Below are 16918 nucleotides of genomic sequence, written 5' to 3'. Positions count from 1 at the left end.
GGTAAAGTGATGACTGGACGTGCCAGAGCAGGATCGGACGTTACCACCCAGCGTTCGCTCACGCGCGCGCCCGCGCCACCATTGCAAAGTTCGGACGCGCTGTTAGAGATGACCAGACACTCTACAACGTAGAGTCCAGTCTCGCCCATTTTTACACCAAGAGGTCCAAAACGACATTTTTCACGACCAGACACGTCCGGTCAAGGGTGACCGGATGTAGGCCAGCGTCCATTCCTCTCTACCTTTTTCTCAATGAGCCACATCAGTAGGACCGGACGCTGAATAGTATTTAGCCTGAGTCCGTTCACTTTTTCTTCACCGAGTCTGGTCAAAGGCCAAGAGCCACGCCTTCACTATGCACCTTGACCGGATGTAGGGTCATGGTCCGATCATTGCCCGAGGTAGAGTCCGGTCCCAACAAACCTTCTCCTTTTAATCCCAAACTTCACCACCCTTGCTCAAATGAGCTAACCACCAAGTGTAACACCTTGGGCATGTGTGTTAGCATATTTCACAAACATTTTCAAGGGTGTTAGCACTCACTAGAATCTAAATGCATATACAATGAATTAGAACATCTAGTGGCACTTTGATATCTGTATTTCGATATGAGTTTCACCCCACTTAATAGTACGGGTATCTATCCTAAATACACTCACACCCACTTGGTGTCTTGAGTGCCAAAACAAAAAGCTCCTATCAAATATACCTTTGCCTTGAGCCTTTTTGTTTTTCTCTTTCTTCTTTTCCAAGCCCGAGCACTTGATCATCACCATGGCCATCACCACCATCATCATGATCTTCATCCATTTGCTCCACCACTTGGAATGTGCTACCCTATCTCATGATCACTTAGAGCAATAGGTTAGCACTTAGGGTTTCATTAATTCACCAAAACCAAACTAGAGCTTTCACCATTATTGTTAAGTTGTTCCATAACTAGGGAAGACAATTTCTCCTTTTTATACTTGAAAGATGGTAGCGATTTTATGATAGAAATTAAAGCAACATGTGACGCACCCCTATTGATGTACTTGTTGATGATGTCGGGCAGCTGGGACTTGCCCTCATCGAAGACACAGCTGGTGACCCGACAGCCGTCGAAGAGCTCCATCGGGTGTAGCGGCATCATCTTTGGCGTCGCATGGATCCCCAGCACCACCATTAGGCCCCAACCCTACATATATACACATTATATGCCCATGTCTTGCTTCTTTCCATTTCATCAGAGAGTTGATTAAAGAGGATATTAGTGCTCCTAGAAGCAAATTAAGCACAACATCCCATGTGTCCCTTACTTGGAATCATGTTAATATGTTCGGATAAGCCCTTGCCTATGTATCATTAACCCTTAGACTTATAGGCTATTGTTGCTCCTTTAGCATTCATAGTGTTTGTGCACCAAATCATCTATATTCCTTATAAAAGACATTGGGACACAAAAACTTATATATGGAATTTGTTAGATCAAGCCTTGTGGCTATGGTGTTAGATATGAAGTTGTCATTTTATATTATTTTGGTGGTTGGATTAGTTGAGTTAAGTACTGCCAACGACAAGGGATAAGGTTAGTGAGGGTGAGAAGTGAAAGAGGGGATAGTGATGGAGGTGTAGGGGGTAGGGCTGCCATGTGGAGCTGAGGAGGATAGGTGTGTGACACCACTCAAGTTGCATGGAACATGTCTCGGCGTGATCTGGTGGATCGTCCATGGGGTGTGGCATGGACTTTTTGAGAGGTACTGGATCGTTCAAGTTGGGGAAGGGGAGATGATGACATTAATTTTGACTAGCATATTGGTTTAACCATCGAGAAGCACGACCCATCCAGTAGGCATTGATCTATCAAGGTGGGGATTAAGTCAAGATGTTCTGGACTTTGACGAGCTTGTCAGACCATTCGTAGTGTGATGAGGACATAACACCTTCGAGTACAACAATCGGTTACGAGGTGAGCTTGTTCCTATATTTGCATAATGATAAAACTAAGCATTGATTGCTACCTAATATTGGTATTTCAAATGCGCATAGGAACAATGGTGATGATGGTAGAGAATGGATATGCCATGAGCAAGACCAATCTCAAAATGCAAGTTCATCAAAGTTGAACATTCAGATCATCGGCGGCCCAACAGTACTTCATTAGAATGGCCATAAATCCTTCATTCGGAGTGAGTATGAGGTCCATGAGCACTTGATGGAAAGCTTATTTGATAAGTTTTCAAATGGATATGGTTTGACCTCAAGATCATGTTGGCAAGGCCTCCAAATCATCGAGACACGCTATCGCTATTTCTGTCGGGTGCTACAATGTCGTCGTGGGCTTGATGTTCACCCTTGAAACCCTAGTCCAAGTTGGAGCATACCCTAAGAAGATGGAGAACACACCAAGGAAGCCCTTGTACATCCTCCTCCTTGGCCATTAGGAGGCCAGCAAGGGCGTCCAAGCCAAGTTGGAGGCCCAATCCATGTCAAGTTAAAGTCCATCTCGGATTCCAGGAGCAGCCTATAGTAAAACGGACGCCTAGGCCGCATACAGACTCCATTTTCGATGATGCACATATGGATAGAAAGATAATTTGATAAGATAACCAATGGAGCTAGTTCCATATGGAAATTTCTTCGGAATGAACGGGAATTGTCGAAACAAGTTGACGTGTAAAATAAGTTAGGGCGCTATGTCGCCGTCTTTTGGGCCCTGTAACGTATCTGGACTCCTTAGGGACGCGAATAGGGGTCCTTGGATGCCACTTAGACTATATAATCATTAGCCACTGTCCATGTTAGGGTTTATGTTTTGCTTTAGATCAATCTATCTTTGAAAAGTCTCCATTATCGGTTTGTGAAACCCCACTTTGAGATCTTAATCATACATCAACAAATTGTCACTTTACTTGAGTTATGTTTTATCTCATTCTTGCTTGTGTTCTTTGATTCGCAGCAGGTATTAGCCTTCTTGGCGAGGTCAACTAGATTGTGACATGGTCGAGAACCATAGGAGATGTGGTGCTAAGTTACAGGGTTCGGGTCTTTGTGATCTGAAGTCGGGTCGTGTGTCGCTCTCCGCCCAAATTGATAGTTATCTTGAAGCTGACGCAAGATCAGAAACCCTGTCCCCATCACAATGTGCACTAGACTATCCGACAACAATAAAAGGGTTTTGTTTAGGTTCACATTTTCAATGGTGTTTTGGGCTAACTAGATTTGATGCAAGACCAAATTAAGGCTTACTAATTTTTTTGGGGGAGACAGTTTTGATTTTATCAAGATTTCAACAATAGGAATTATTTAGATAAAATTTTGGTTAGGATTTTTGAGGTCAAACTAATATTGAGAGAAAACACAGAATTTGGCAATTAGGGTCCGCCCACAAACCCACATCCCCTACCCCGCACCCACGCGCCCACACAAACACACACCAAGGCTTGCCCTATTGGCAATCAAGAGTGGCAGTGTTGCTTTTCTTTGTGGAGGGATTTCGTCGATGTCTCCATTGAGCATTGTCAAAGGTATGCCAACCAAATAGCACATGTAACACCCTAGGTGTTTGGCTTCTACTAAATTGCATGTTATTTCATAAACATATGCATCATCTATGTCATCATGCCATTGTCATTGAAACATACATATGCAACATTCGCATATTCTGTTTATTTCGTACTTTATTGCTTATGAATGGTGGTAGTGCAACATGTGAATGCAACATGGATTTCTCATACCTTGACACATGGCAACAGGGTAGTAATATGACAAATATAAAATAACAACAAGGTCATGAAACATGTGAAACATAGAATTGAAACATATGAGTGAATTGCTTGTTTTAGTTGCTTTATGTGATCATTAGAAGTTGGTATAACAATTTTGTAAAGTGGTTGATTATGGTCTATTACACCTTAACTACACTTAGGGTACTTGTTGGGACATTGTTCATGTAGATCAAAATGACCAAAATGCCCTCAAGTGGAGGTTTGACTTGAATTGACCCTTGGAGTGTCACTGTTTGACTGTTTCAAAAGACCAACTTAGAGACCTTGCATGGCTGTGTACTCTTTACCAAAGTTGTAGCTAATTTATTAAGGAACAAAAGTTGTTTTATGATCATTTCATAAAAATGGTTAGAACATGCTTAAACATGGCCCACAAGTCAGTATTTCATGCTGATTTCACACTTAGAAAATATTCTAAGTCGTAGTTACATTTTCAGTTGCATCAAGCTCACTTTGGCTTCATGTAACTGCTGATCCATGGTGAATTAGGGAATGGTCTTTGAAAAGAAGTTGTAGATGGATGGTAGGCCTACATTTTTCATGTATACTGTTTTTGCAATAGATCGATGGATTAGCCGTGTTGACACGTCGAAATGTCGCTGACAGTCATTGTCATCGAGTACTGAATCGAAACGTTTCTGAAAACGTTCAGTGTCGCCATGGCCGACCGACATAGAAGCTGTTTGCCGCGTGGCATTCATACGTTGCCGAGGTCTCCACGTCGCGCGTCCGCGCTCTAGAAGAAGGCCAGCGCCTACCCGAACACGCTCACCGCTCCATTTCCTCTCTCTCGCCTTCTTCGCGCGCAGCGCCGTGTCTGTAGTAGCTCCACCATTGCCGACCACGTGTCGTCGTCGTCGTGCACGCTCGCCACCGCGAAAACAAATTTCCCAGTCTGTTAGTAGCCTCGTCGTGATCTTCTCTACCTTCTCCACCCCATCGTCGGTCCAATCGAGTCTTGGTAAGGATGAATGCGTCGTTTTCTTCCACCGCCGCCATGGCTGTTCTCGCCGGAGATGGCGCTCCATGCGGCCAGCTGTCCTCGCGCCCTTGCCATCCCTCCTCTGTCTTGCGCTAGGTCCTAGGAGCGCTGCTAAAGCTCGTAGGGTCGCCATATAGGGCTGCGACGTCATCATCTCGTCGGAGCCGGCCATGCCGTGGCCATGCGCCGCCATGCTCATCGCCAACCCCTGTAGCCATAGTACTAGCTTCAATTGAGGGCACCAATAGATGCGCACTATTGTATTGAACATCGTAGCACCGCCGACCTCGCCGGAGGAGTCACCGGCGATGAGCTTCGCCACCGTCTCCTTCTCCCCTGCCTGTTTCTCTGTCACGCGGGCCCCGGCTGTCAGCAGCTGAGGCTAAGGCAGGAGCCTGGCTGGACCGCGCCGTTCTGGGCCACGCCTACGCCTGCTCGCGGGCCGCCGTTTCTTCGGGCCGGCCCACCAGTAGCTGATAGGTTTTCAAATGTGTTTTTATTTTATTCTTTTTACAGATTTGTATAGATATTCAAAAATATGTATCTCCTAGTATATAGATCCAAATGATGTGGTTCTAATTTTGTTGAGTTCATGATAATGTCTAGTTTCTATTAAAAATATAATCCATGCCATGTCTGTTATGAAAATAGGAGTTTCTATTTATCTCTTTTAATCATGCAAGAAATAGGGGTAATTATATCTTTTTCTAGGTAGCTCGAAATGGCATGAAATTTTTATGGTGTACTGCTCATATCATGAATAGCTTGTAGTAAATTTTCATAAATTTTGGACACTGTATGTAGGAGATAGAAAATTATCTTATTTGCATGAGTGGATCTTGAGTGAATTTTCATAATTTTTCTATAGATCCAGTTAGGGTAAAAATTGGTGAGTGCTATTCTTATGCTAGAATGATACTGGGAAAAATAAGAAATCTGTTGCTTGACACTTTTCAATAGGGTTTTCTAATTATGCTAAAAATAGACATGCCACCTGTTATTTTGGATACAGTAAGTTCTGCTTGCCCAATGGCTTTGAAATTTTGATGGTAGTCTATGTGAAGCATGAGATAGCTACTGTAATTTTTATAGATTTTTATGAATAGTTTGACTATATATTGCTTTAATCACCTAATTAACTAAATAAATTTAAAAAGGATATTAAATAATTTATTTAGAAGTTGGCACTATACTTTCTAGTGTTTCTCTGGTATGCAAAACATGTTGGTAAACTTGGCTTGGTCAAATTATGCTTTTGCATCATCATTAAATAATTAAGTTAGTAACCCTGTCATTTATGGACAGATTCTAGGTTTACTGGAATTCGATTTGGTTAACATAAGTATCATGCTATGATGTTTACAATTGTTTTGTAGAGAATTTCATAAGCTTTTCAAAATATCCTCATGCAAGTCATTTGGAATTATAGAAACCTGGTTATGATTGAATTAAGGGACTACTTGTGTGCATATGAAACTTTAAATGTTGATTTATGTATGCCTTTACTATTTCTAAGTTTGTGGTAATGTTCCTAGGTGTTAGGCCTTTAACTGAAGATAAGCATCTTTATCTTAGGTTATGCAAGTTAGGTAAGTTGATCTTGTTCTTTAAGTTAAGTTAGATACATGCTTAAAGTGATTTGAATAGAGCTATTTTACTCGGTAAACGGGTGTCCAGTGATGCTTTCGTAAACACTTACTGTGATTCATTCATCATGAGCATCATGTCATTCCTTATGTATCCATAATATTTATCTTGTGCATCGGCATGCAATAGGTGTACCAGAGGGAGTAACACTGCTGGAATTCGAGGAACCGAGCGAGCAGCAGCAGCCGACACCGGAGGGTCAGGAGGTGCAGCCTTCAGGAGAAGTGCCAGACAAGGTCGCCGTTGAGTGCCCGGATCACCGTCCTTGCAACTTTGTGAAAGGCAAGCCCCAGAGCATATTAAGCCTCCTAATTTCTAAAATGCAGTTACAGTATTATTGTTACATATATATATTATTGCATTAAGTTTAGGTGTTGGATGCAAACAATTGCTGCATTGGTTACCCAATCCTTGTCCAGATATTGTTACCCTGAATCCTATGTAGCTTAGGCTCGTGTAGTGCTTAGCCCTGCATAAACACGGTAGAAGTCAGGTGATTTCCTATCACCTGCGAGATATAGGAAGATACATGTGGCACGGTTGGCTATATTTGCTATCGTGGAAAAGAACCAACCTTAATTTGAAATGAAGACCGGACGGAGGCTTGCCGGTTTGCAGTGACTCCGCCTGTGTCGATTAAGGACTGAATCTTGGAGCCTTTCCTGTTCATGTTGAACGCATGCCTCTCTCTTAGTTGGCCGTGTCCGAAGACCGACCGCAAAGCCGAGTAGCTCAACTCAGGCCGGGAGTCGATAAGTATAAAGTACGCCTCGGAAGGGAGCCGTAGGCGTGAGTCCAAGGGCAGGTGATTTAAAAGTCCTGATCGTCCTGGCAGAAGGGTAATCCCTGAGAGCGCTGGCGCTGATCGAACCCGCGAATTTGGTTCCTGAGTTGTCCCAAAGGTAACCCACGGCTATCCTTGCTAAGTATGCCAGGGTGAGAGTTAGGAATACCCCCTCAGCTGAGTTGTAATTCGATTCGAGTCGCCGTCTCTCCCGGTTAGTGAGAACTTGACGGGCTTATCTCCAATGTAGATACACTAAATAACATAATGGTTTAGAATTGATGATATGATGATGACGGCCTTATTATACCTGCTATGGTTAATATTGTTTGCTCCTAATAAGTGAGTGCTCTAGTATAGGTGCTAATTTAGTGGACAGGTAAATGATGATAAGCTTGATGCTAAGTTTAAATTGGTTACTATAATCATAAGCTCTTTTATGCAACTGTGTCAAGCTAGCCCACCTGAAAAGCCTTGCATGATCCTTGATGTCTTTTATTTCTAGTTTTTGACGGGTAAGTCTAGCTGAGTACCTTCTCGTACTCAGGGTTTATCTCCCACCTGTTGTAGATGACCAGTTCTACTTTGGTTGCTGCAAGTACTGTCTTCTCCCAGCTGGGGATGAAGACTAGACCGTTGGGCGCGGTCTCTACTAGTTCTCGTACCTCATAATACTTTTGTGGGACATGACTCAGACTTGGCAATGTATTTCAAAACTATGGTGTTTTGTACTAAACTATGTTGCTTCCGCACACTCAAACTTGGTTTGTAATATTTTTTTTAAACTCTGATGGATGTAATCCGAATGCTACTTGTGAAATGTTGTAACGGATGATGTGTTATGTTGAATTACTACGATCTTAGTATGTATGTCGAGAGTTAGTTGAAATCCTTCGTGATTTCTGGACTACCGGGATTATGGGAGCTTAAGTACAGGAATTTGATCGCTTCGGTGATTATTTTTGTACTTACGTTCGTATGATTTGGTCGGTTCTGTTACAGCACATGAGGCGAGTTTTCATTTCGAAACAAAATTGTATTTGGTTCGATAAACCCCCTAGTTTTATTCTTGAATTCGTTATGTGTGATGTATAACTATTCTTATGAATAAATAAAGCTCGCCGAATGGCGTTGCCTTCAAAAAAAGAATGACAGTATTAGTTAATAGCTGGGAATACATCCACTTAATGGAGATAACTTGAGATATATTACAGCACAAACACAGAAGAATGAAATAGAACTGGTGCACATGTGAATTACTCTGTTTCCTCCTGCTAATAGTTCTGTTCAATAATCACACCCTTCTTTACAAGAGAAATAGCACTGATGCACATGTGAATTGTACAACTCAACACTGGATTCTATATTTATTTGTGTCATGACCAAATTAAACAAGGATAACAATCTCCCATGTCTGGTCCATCAGAGATGGAGCACGCACCTAAGGGATTTGCCTTCCTCCAGCAGCTGGATGGCCTTGTTGATGTCCGAGAAGGGCATGTTGTGTGTTATGAACCCATCAAAGTTTATATTCAGGTCCTGTGACGACAAAGTAGGAGGAGCACATCAGATTAAAGATGGTAAGTGATTATACGGCAGAAATTAAGGGAGCGTGTGACTCACCCCGTTGATGCACTTGTCGACGATGGCAGGCAGCTGAGACTTGCCCTTGACGTCACCAAAGACGCAGCCGGTGATCCGACGGCCGTCGAAGAGCTCCATCGGGTGTAGCGGCACCATCTTGGGCGTCGCGTGGATCCCCAGCACCACCGTTAGGCCCCAACCCTGCATATATACATACACGTAGAGTATGCGCATGACTTTGCTGCTTCTTTCCATTTCAGAGAGTTAATTAATATAAAGAGATTATTAATTTGTACTCCTAGAAGCAAAAAAAAAAAAAAAACTAATTAAGCACAGCGTAGTACATCACGCGTGGACACGAAGGCCTCTCTCAGCACATCGTTGATCCCGGTACACTCAAAGCTGTAGTCGACACCAGCTCCGTCAGTCATCTCCCCGATCACCTGCACATCAACGAACTCGTAATCAGTCCAGTCATGCATATTATATATATACAGGTGTATGTAATAACTTCTTGTATATATAGCTACCTCATGCACCGGTTTGTCACAGGCCTTGGAGTCGATGAAGTCAGTGACGCCCATCTCTTTGCCTGAACACACATTTCAAGCCCATGACTCATCATCATAACACATGGAGTATGTAGTATATCTATGTTCATCAGTGTTGTTTGGTTTTACTAGTTTATTAGTGGCACACTGAACATCCTTGTGCTGTGATGCGTATGCGTCACAAATTATCAGTTTTATTATAATTTCCAAAGAATAAAACTTCATTTTCCGTGGCTTGTCTCTTATAGCAATAGCTGCAATTTTTTCTTCTTGTACCCACTGTATTTAATTTAACCTTCACCCTCTCACGGTAGGGGTGGATTACTGATGATCTCCCTGTATGTACACCTTAATTTCTCTGTCCTTTTATTCCTTTGACATTGAAATGTACCACAAGTTGATGAAATAAACAAGAAATGCAATAGATGCACAGGACACTCGTTGACCCAAAATAGCGAATATGTTAGAAATAAAAGTAGCTAGGGAAGCTTCCTCCTAACCAAATGGCATACGGATTTGTCCTTACACGTTTGTTGAAAGCAGAAACCAAAATTTAGAAAAAATCATGTCAAATTGTACGATTCTCATCAAAACATTCTTCTCTGACGATCTCCCCAAACTTTAAATAAACAATTTGCATAAGTTACTATGATGGGTATCTTTTTGGACAAAGAGATATTATACCGAATGACAGAAATATTGCGGGATTTTGTCAGCGAGAAAGGTATTGCGTATATGGGACGCCCATTGACCTTAGAAGCAAAACGAGGTAGCACACACGGCAAGTTAATCAGAACAAATGGAACAAAGTAATTAACTCCCGTGATTCTCCCCAATTTCAAAGAAAAAAATAATTAGGAGGACTTAGGGCTTGTTTAGATGAGCCAAAGCTAGTTAGTAGCTAGGCTAAAAAATAGCTCAAATTAACCAATGTTGGCTAGCTAGTTGGCTAATAACTAGTTGAAAGACTTGGCTAAAAAAATTAGCCGACTATCTATTAGCCTCCTGTTTGGATGCACTAGAGCTAATTTAGACTAACTTTTAGCTAGTGATGTTCGATCCATGCAGCTAACAATTAGCTGCTAAAATATAGCAGAGGTCCTATGTTGTGTAGCACTACTTTACTTTTAAAAAGGTGAACAATACTATCATGCAACTAATTGGGCCGTATGCAATTGATTGGTAAGAGATAAGTTGTTTGCTTGCTGGATATCAAATGTAGCACATAAAAATCAACAGATAAATGGAGATTGAGACCTATATATATATATATATATATATATATATATATATATATATATATATATATATATATATATATATATCTTATAATACTGTGTGCTGTGTCAACCCAGTGATGACAATGCTTGAATCGTTGTGTTCTCGTAATGGCATCACCAGGAAAGTAACACCCTCGTCTCTAGCTTGAAGTCGACGAGCTTCTCTTCTCTCATCTCTCCAATCTCCATGGATGGTGGATGTATCTTTCTACTGTATTAAAATAAATAAAAGTATCTACAAGACGAAAATAACTAGTCTTATTTGGCGGTCTCCAAAAATTTCTTGGCGCGCTTGTGCTTATGGCAGTTTGGAAAACAAAGAAAACCATATGCGCTAGTTTTGTTGAATCAAAGAAGAAAAATAACCATGTGAACCATTGGACTTCATTTTTTTGGTAACAAAAAGATATGGCTGAAATAAGCTGCAGCTGCATTAGACCAGCAGATTAAAGCGCCAGGTCATGGTTACGTGATGATGAAATGACACTTTTGTTCTGTAGCTTGACACGGACGTGGAAATGGGCAGCAATTAATAGACAGCAGAGAAAGCAATGCAACAAGGGAAGGAAACTTAACGACGTGGCTCAGCAGGCACCTTTGGTGAACTTTTCAGGGTTTATGTCAACGCCGATGATCCGAGATGCCCCACGTAGCCTGGCACCCTCAGCAACCTAGAAGAACAATACAAAACAATTTATGTGGTAATGTAGTGGTGTAAATTTTGTAACAGTATTTATTTATGTATCTTATTACTGACCGCGAGACCAACAGCTCCAAGGCCGAATATTGCAACGGTGTTGCCCGCGGAAATGTTTGCAGTGTTCCATGCAGCCCCAACTCCTGATGATGCATGCCAAAGACATACGACAATTATATTGAAGATTATTATTATTATTATTATTTGAATGAATGAATGAATGATGACCGATTGATTAAGGTTTGTGGGTAAAAAGAAGGGAAAAAAAACAGGTATGATGACTGCGATTTGCAGTCTCTGTCCACATTTGCACACATGTTGAGTAAGTTACGGCCCTAAGCAGCCCTGTTATCTTCCACAAGCAGTTCAGACACACGTCTTGTCTTGTCGGTGAGGTAGAAAGTGACAGCGACTGGATGAACCGTCACTTGCGTCAAAAACTATTTTCTTATGCTAGTATGAAATGAAATAAAGGTTGGAGGTAGCACGCACAGGAGATGGCACATGCCTTGGTTCAGCAATCAGCATCTTGAGACAGAGCTGATCTGTCACAAGCTTTACTAATGACAGACCATTCAGGTCCAGGCCGCAGTGTCCCATGACAGGCCATTCAGGTTCAGAGGCCCTCAATGCAATTCTGGTATCAAACCCGACTAGCTAGTATATCATGCATGTCCAGTTCCCTTGCAGTTTGTTCACATGTCAAATTCGCCCAGCTCGATCAAATTGAATGTGAATACAATTCAACCATATTTGTTTTCGAATTTTGACAACCAACGGCCGGATGGGATATATACACGGATACGGTACCTGTGGAGATGCCGCAGCTGAGGAGGCACATCTTCTCCAGCGGGGCCTTGGGGTTGATCATGACGGCGCAGGCCGCGTCAAGCACGGTGTACTCGGCGAAGGTGGAGGTGTTGAGGAAGTGGTACACCGGCTGCCGCACGCCAGAGCTGCGGTCCACCACGGAGAACCTGGTGCCGCCATCGGAAGTCATGGTGCTCTTGAATGGGTTGACGCGGTAAGTCCCGCACAGGTTTGTCTTGTCGGACTCGCAGTACGCGCAGGCTCCGCACTCCCCGTTGAAGATGGGGACCACATGGTCGCCGGGGGCCAGGTCCTCCACCCCTTCCCCCACGCTCTCCACCACTCTGGATTCGGAGGCAAAGCATCATGCATAAGGTCACCATCAATTGGATTGCGCATCCAAAGTACTCCTAGTCGTTGTTAGTCGTGTGGAGCCAGAGCCAACCAGGGGCACATGGGATGGGCGGTTCAACCTCAAAGCTGAGCTCAAGCCACTTTACAAAGAAATATCACAAACAATGCAAGATTTCAGAATTACAGACGAGTTGAACCTACAAAAGCACAGCTCATTTCCCGCCCCCTTTGAAATACGGAAATCTTTTCTGTTGTCCATGTTTTTTCAGTAAAATAAAATCCCTACGTTTTAAACGGATATCTGCTACTGAAGCTCAAAGCTGAAAATGAGCCCCGAGTTGCAGTTGGTCAAGGGATAGATATTGGTAGAAAAGACTCCAGGCCGGCGAGCAGTATCTTATTGCAACATTTTGCTATCTTATTGGTCAAGTGGAAACTCCTTTTGCTATCTTATTGCAACATTTTACATACGAAAACACAAGCCGGTGATAATAATCCCTTATAATAATAATAATAATAATAATAATAATAATAATAATAATAATAATAATAATAATTAATAAGAAGATGAAAGAGACGCACCCGGCTGCTTCATGGCCGAGGATGCGGGGGAACTTGCGTTGCAGCTCGTTCTGCCATATCATATCACGTCCATAAATACAGCAGCATCACATGGGCGGGCGGCCGGAAACACAAATCAATACGTAGCTAGATTATTAGTCAAGGGATGAAGTAAGAGACTTTTCCCTGTGTGCTATTATAAAAGATCGTAATCCTCTGTGTGCCTCTGAAAAAATTCAGCGGTCTTCAGCGCCACTACTCCAACTTTTTCGTGTCATCCATGCCACTTCCGTCAGTTTGGACTCTAACGCAAAGACGAAAATGCCCTTAAGTTCAAATATATTATTAATTTTTTTGAGCATCTTAACGACTTCAAATGAAAAAACTCAAAACTAGAAAGTTGTAGATCTCATCGAGATCTATAATTTTCATATAATTTTTTTTATTTAATTTCACAAAAAAAATATGATTTGATATGATTAATATATCTTAGAAAAATCATATTATTTTTTTTGCGAAATTAAATGAAAAAAAATTTATATGAAAATTATAGATCTCGACGAGATCTACAACTTTCTAGTTTTGAGTTTTTTCATTTGAATTCGTTAAGATACTCAAAAAAAATTAATAACATATTTGAACTTAAGGGCATTTTTGTCTTTTCACACCTGCAGTTTAACGGCGTTAGAGCCCAAACTGACGGAAGTGACATGGATGACACGAAAAAGTTAGAGCAGTGGCGCTGAAGACCGCTGAATTTTTTCAGGGGCACACAAAAAATTACGATCTTTTATAATGGCACACAGAGAAAAGTCTCAGTAAGTAAAGAATCAACTCGGCAACAAATTACTGAACACAGCCATACACACACATGTAGTAGTAGCATACTCAGCTATACACACAGATTATATAATAAGATAGTACTAGATAATATTGAATGCAGCACGTCGTAGCTATATGCCTATATGGATACATGTACATACAGCAGTCACCTCAGTACTGCATATAGAAGTAGAGTACAATTACATACCTCTCCTTTCAAGAAATTGAGATCGGTGTGGCAGACGGAGGTGAAGAGCACCTTCACGCGCACCTCCAGGCGACCCGGCGGCGCCACCTCCACCTCCTCCATCACCAGCGGCTCGCCGGGACCCCACGCCACCGCCGCTGCACACGTACATACCATACCAGACAGTTCGATCATGCTGCCAGCATGGCGAAAGATTGATGGATCGATCGAGCAAGGAGGAGGAAGACGCACGAGTGGGAGGAGGAAGAAAAACAAGCCGCTGCAGGGCAACATACAGCATATTATATATATACCTTTGCATTTGATGGGCTTTCCCCGGGTGGAGGCGCCGTTCGCCAAGCTGCTGTGGCCGTTGGCCGCCATGGTGTCTTGGATCGATTGATGGTTGATGCGCCTTCTTGGTTCTCTTCTCTCCGGCCCCTTGCTAGCTGGTTTACTTTTCAGAGAGAGAGAGAGAGAGAGGGAGAGAGAGAGAGGAGGAGGAGGAGGAGGAGGAAACGAATGGAGCTCTTGGCTCTAGTGGTCAGCTGGGGAGCGAGACAAGTGGAGCAGGCCTGCTGGTCTGTTTATATATAGGCAGAGAGGCAGGGGAAACAACCAGATCGATACTGCTTTTTGTGTTTTCCTTTTGTTTCCTTGCGTGGTCAACAAAGGCGCTCGGCAGGAGGGGCTTCGATTTACACACTTGTATTTCTTTTTTCAGTTATAATGTATACATGTTCATCTATATATTCGCTTCGCTGAAAAAATCAGTCGAAATACTGTTCCAGCTAATTTGGTGTGAGAGAAAAATATTATTCCAGCTAAAAAAAACAAGCTAAAAAAACGGATCCTAAAAAAAGCAAACAGGGCCTTTGAACAATTGAGACAATATGTCTCAAGATTAGCGAAGTCGTTGTACATGTCCTGCTAACGACGCGAATCCAGATGAACAGATTTCGCTACAAGCAACGTAACTAGCTAGCTGATGTACGTTCAGTTCACAATTGTTGTTGTCGCCACCGGAGCTACGAGTCCATTTTTATCTGTGTCAATAATCTTGTTTAGCTTTGAATATCAATATCTACCATTATAACAGTAGAAAATTATAATTTAATAGTAATTTCTACCCTGGATAAATCTACTTGCACGGCAAGGCGCGTTCGTTCACGTGGGCAGGGCGAAGCGCCAGATGAGTCTCTTTCGCTCTCTCCTGAGACTGTATGAGTTAACGCTGATATGTATCGGCCGCAAGAATACTAAGACTCTATGAGTTAATGCTGCAGGTGTTTAATATAGTGCGGAGTCCAATCCTAAGACGAATTGAAGCGCATGGCGCGATTATAGTAGACATATGACACGATCGTAGGAACACTTTTCAATTCGATCCCAAAATGAATTATACTCATTGGGTAAATCACCAAGCTTTCTATGCACATGCAAGTTGGAGCAGTACAAGTCCAAATACACTCTACACACTACGCCACTATGTATTTTTTTGGGGGCGGCTCCAGGGCATTTATAGCAATAGTTTGGCCGGACGTCCTTACCAAACCGTTACTACGAACGGTGAATTTGTACATAGGGGCGCCTACAAATCATTTTCCAAAAATCACGATTCCAAGCCAAAAAAAAGGGAAAAGCAAAAAAAAAATAGTAAATTATTTTTAATCCATGGAGACCTCCACCGGTCAGCCAAGTCATGGCGGGTGAGATTCGAACCCACGACCCTCCCCCTCACATGTGCCCTCATCTACCACTGTATTTCACACTCACTTGTATCTGCACTAAATTTTGGTTCCCCACATATTATACTAAATTTAGTTTAAATTGATTGTTTGAGGCTCTAAACGAATTCAAATGAAAACGTTGTCATCTATAAAGTTTCATAGCTTTTCGAGATCTACAACATTCATTTTGGTAGTTTCTCCATCTAAGGTCGTTTACAAAATTTGAATTTCAAATTTGATAAATTCAAACGTGGTTAAATGAATTCAAATCAAAAAGTTGTCAACTATAAAGTTTTATAACTTTTCGATATCTGCAACTTTTGTTTTTGCTGTTTGTCCATCCGATGTCGTTTAAAAAATTCAAATTTTAATTTTTTAGAAATTCAAACATAGTTTTTCTTGACAAGATGATTTCAAATAAAAAAGGATTCAACTATAAAGTTGTATAATTTTTTGGGATCTACAACTTTTATTTTGGTTGTTTCTCCGTCCGAGGTCATTTGAAAAATCCAAATTTCAAATTTGAGAAATTCAAACGCAGTTTTCCTTGATAAAATGAATTCAATTAAAAAAGTTGTCAACTACAAAGTTCTATAACTTTTCGAGATCTATAACTTTTATTTTTGTCATTTCTTCATCCAACATAGTGGTAGTAACATTGTTCACCTGATATATAAAATTTGTGAACAATATTACTACCACTTTGTTGGATGAAGAAATGATCAAAATAAAAGTTATAAATCTTGATGAATTTTACAACTTTTATATTTATGACTTTTTTCAGCTGAAATCATTTAATGTTTCAAAATGACGTTTGAAGTTACAATTTTTTGAAATTCAAAATTCAAATAGATAAAACACGATCACATGAAAAGATTGACAAAATAATAGTTGTAAGAAGACAATAATTTAATAGAGCATGATTTTAGAAAAGTTTAGGGAAAATTATCAAATTTGAAGTTAGTATAGGGGAGAAACACTAGTTATAAGTTTTAGCCAGAGATTAAAAAGAGAAATCAGAGTTCTTCAACAATTTCAAAATTAAATTTCAAACACTATTTTAAAGTAGTAAATGATTTCAAATGAAAAAATTATAAACAACAAAGATTCATAACTTTTTGAGATCTACAACTTTTATTTAGGCCATTTCTCCATCTGAGAT

At 41.2% G+C, this 16918-nt stretch overlaps 1 protein-coding gene across 2 annotated transcripts; it reads right to left on the bottom strand.

Moving 5' to 3' along the window:
* Window positions 1–8406: 8406 nt before the first annotated feature.
* On the bottom strand, window positions 8407–14561 carry LOC136538417 (alcohol dehydrogenase-like 4). Of its 2 annotated transcripts, none has more exons than XM_066530397.1 (11): window positions 14536–14561; window positions 14341–14499; window positions 14048–14184; window positions 13039–13088; window positions 12103–12446; window positions 11353–11435; window positions 11191–11266; window positions 9295–9356; window positions 9109–9207; window positions 8804–8965; window positions 8407–8719 (listed from the first exon to the last, which is right to left on the bottom strand). In XM_066530397.1, the coding sequence occupies exons 2-11, from the start codon at window positions 14408–14410 to the stop codon at window positions 8603–8605; spliced, it is 1200 nt and encodes a 399-aa protein (XP_066386494.1). In that variant the 5' UTR covers window positions 14411–14499; window positions 14536–14561; the 3' UTR covers window positions 8407–8602. The 2 variants fall into 2 exon arrangements, with proteins under 2 accessions (XP_066386494.1, XP_066386487.1); XM_066530390.1 differs by having other exon boundaries at window positions 14341–14507; window positions 14539–14560.
* Between the last annotated feature and the right edge of the window lie 2357 nt (window positions 14562–16918).

This window comes from Miscanthus floridulus, chromosome 1, assembly GCF_019320115.1.
Source record: "Miscanthus floridulus cultivar M001 chromosome 1, ASM1932011v1, whole genome shotgun sequence".
Classification (NCBI taxonomy): Eukaryota; Viridiplantae; Streptophyta; class Magnoliopsida; order Poales; family Poaceae; genus Miscanthus; species Miscanthus floridulus.
Note: the sequence above shows the minus strand (reverse complement) of the source record. Positions and strands in the feature narration are given on the sequence as shown.

What these genes read in the sequence shown, in the direction of transcription:
- LOC136538417 (XM_066530397.1), bottom strand. Translation starts at nt 14,410, where the DNA reads ATGGCGGCCAACGGCCACAGCAGCTTGGCGAACGGCGCCTCCACCCGG. An exon ending in TCAATTTCTTGAAAGGAGAG is followed by an intron (nt 13,089 to 14,047) that starts GTATGTAATTGT and finishes ATGATATGGCAG; the next exon opens with AACGAGCTGCAACGCAAGTT. An exon ending in CAGCTGCGGCATCTCCACAG is followed by an intron (nt 11,436 to 12,102) that starts GTACCGTATCCG and finishes ATGCATCATCAG; the next exon opens with GAGTTGGGGCTGCATGGAAC.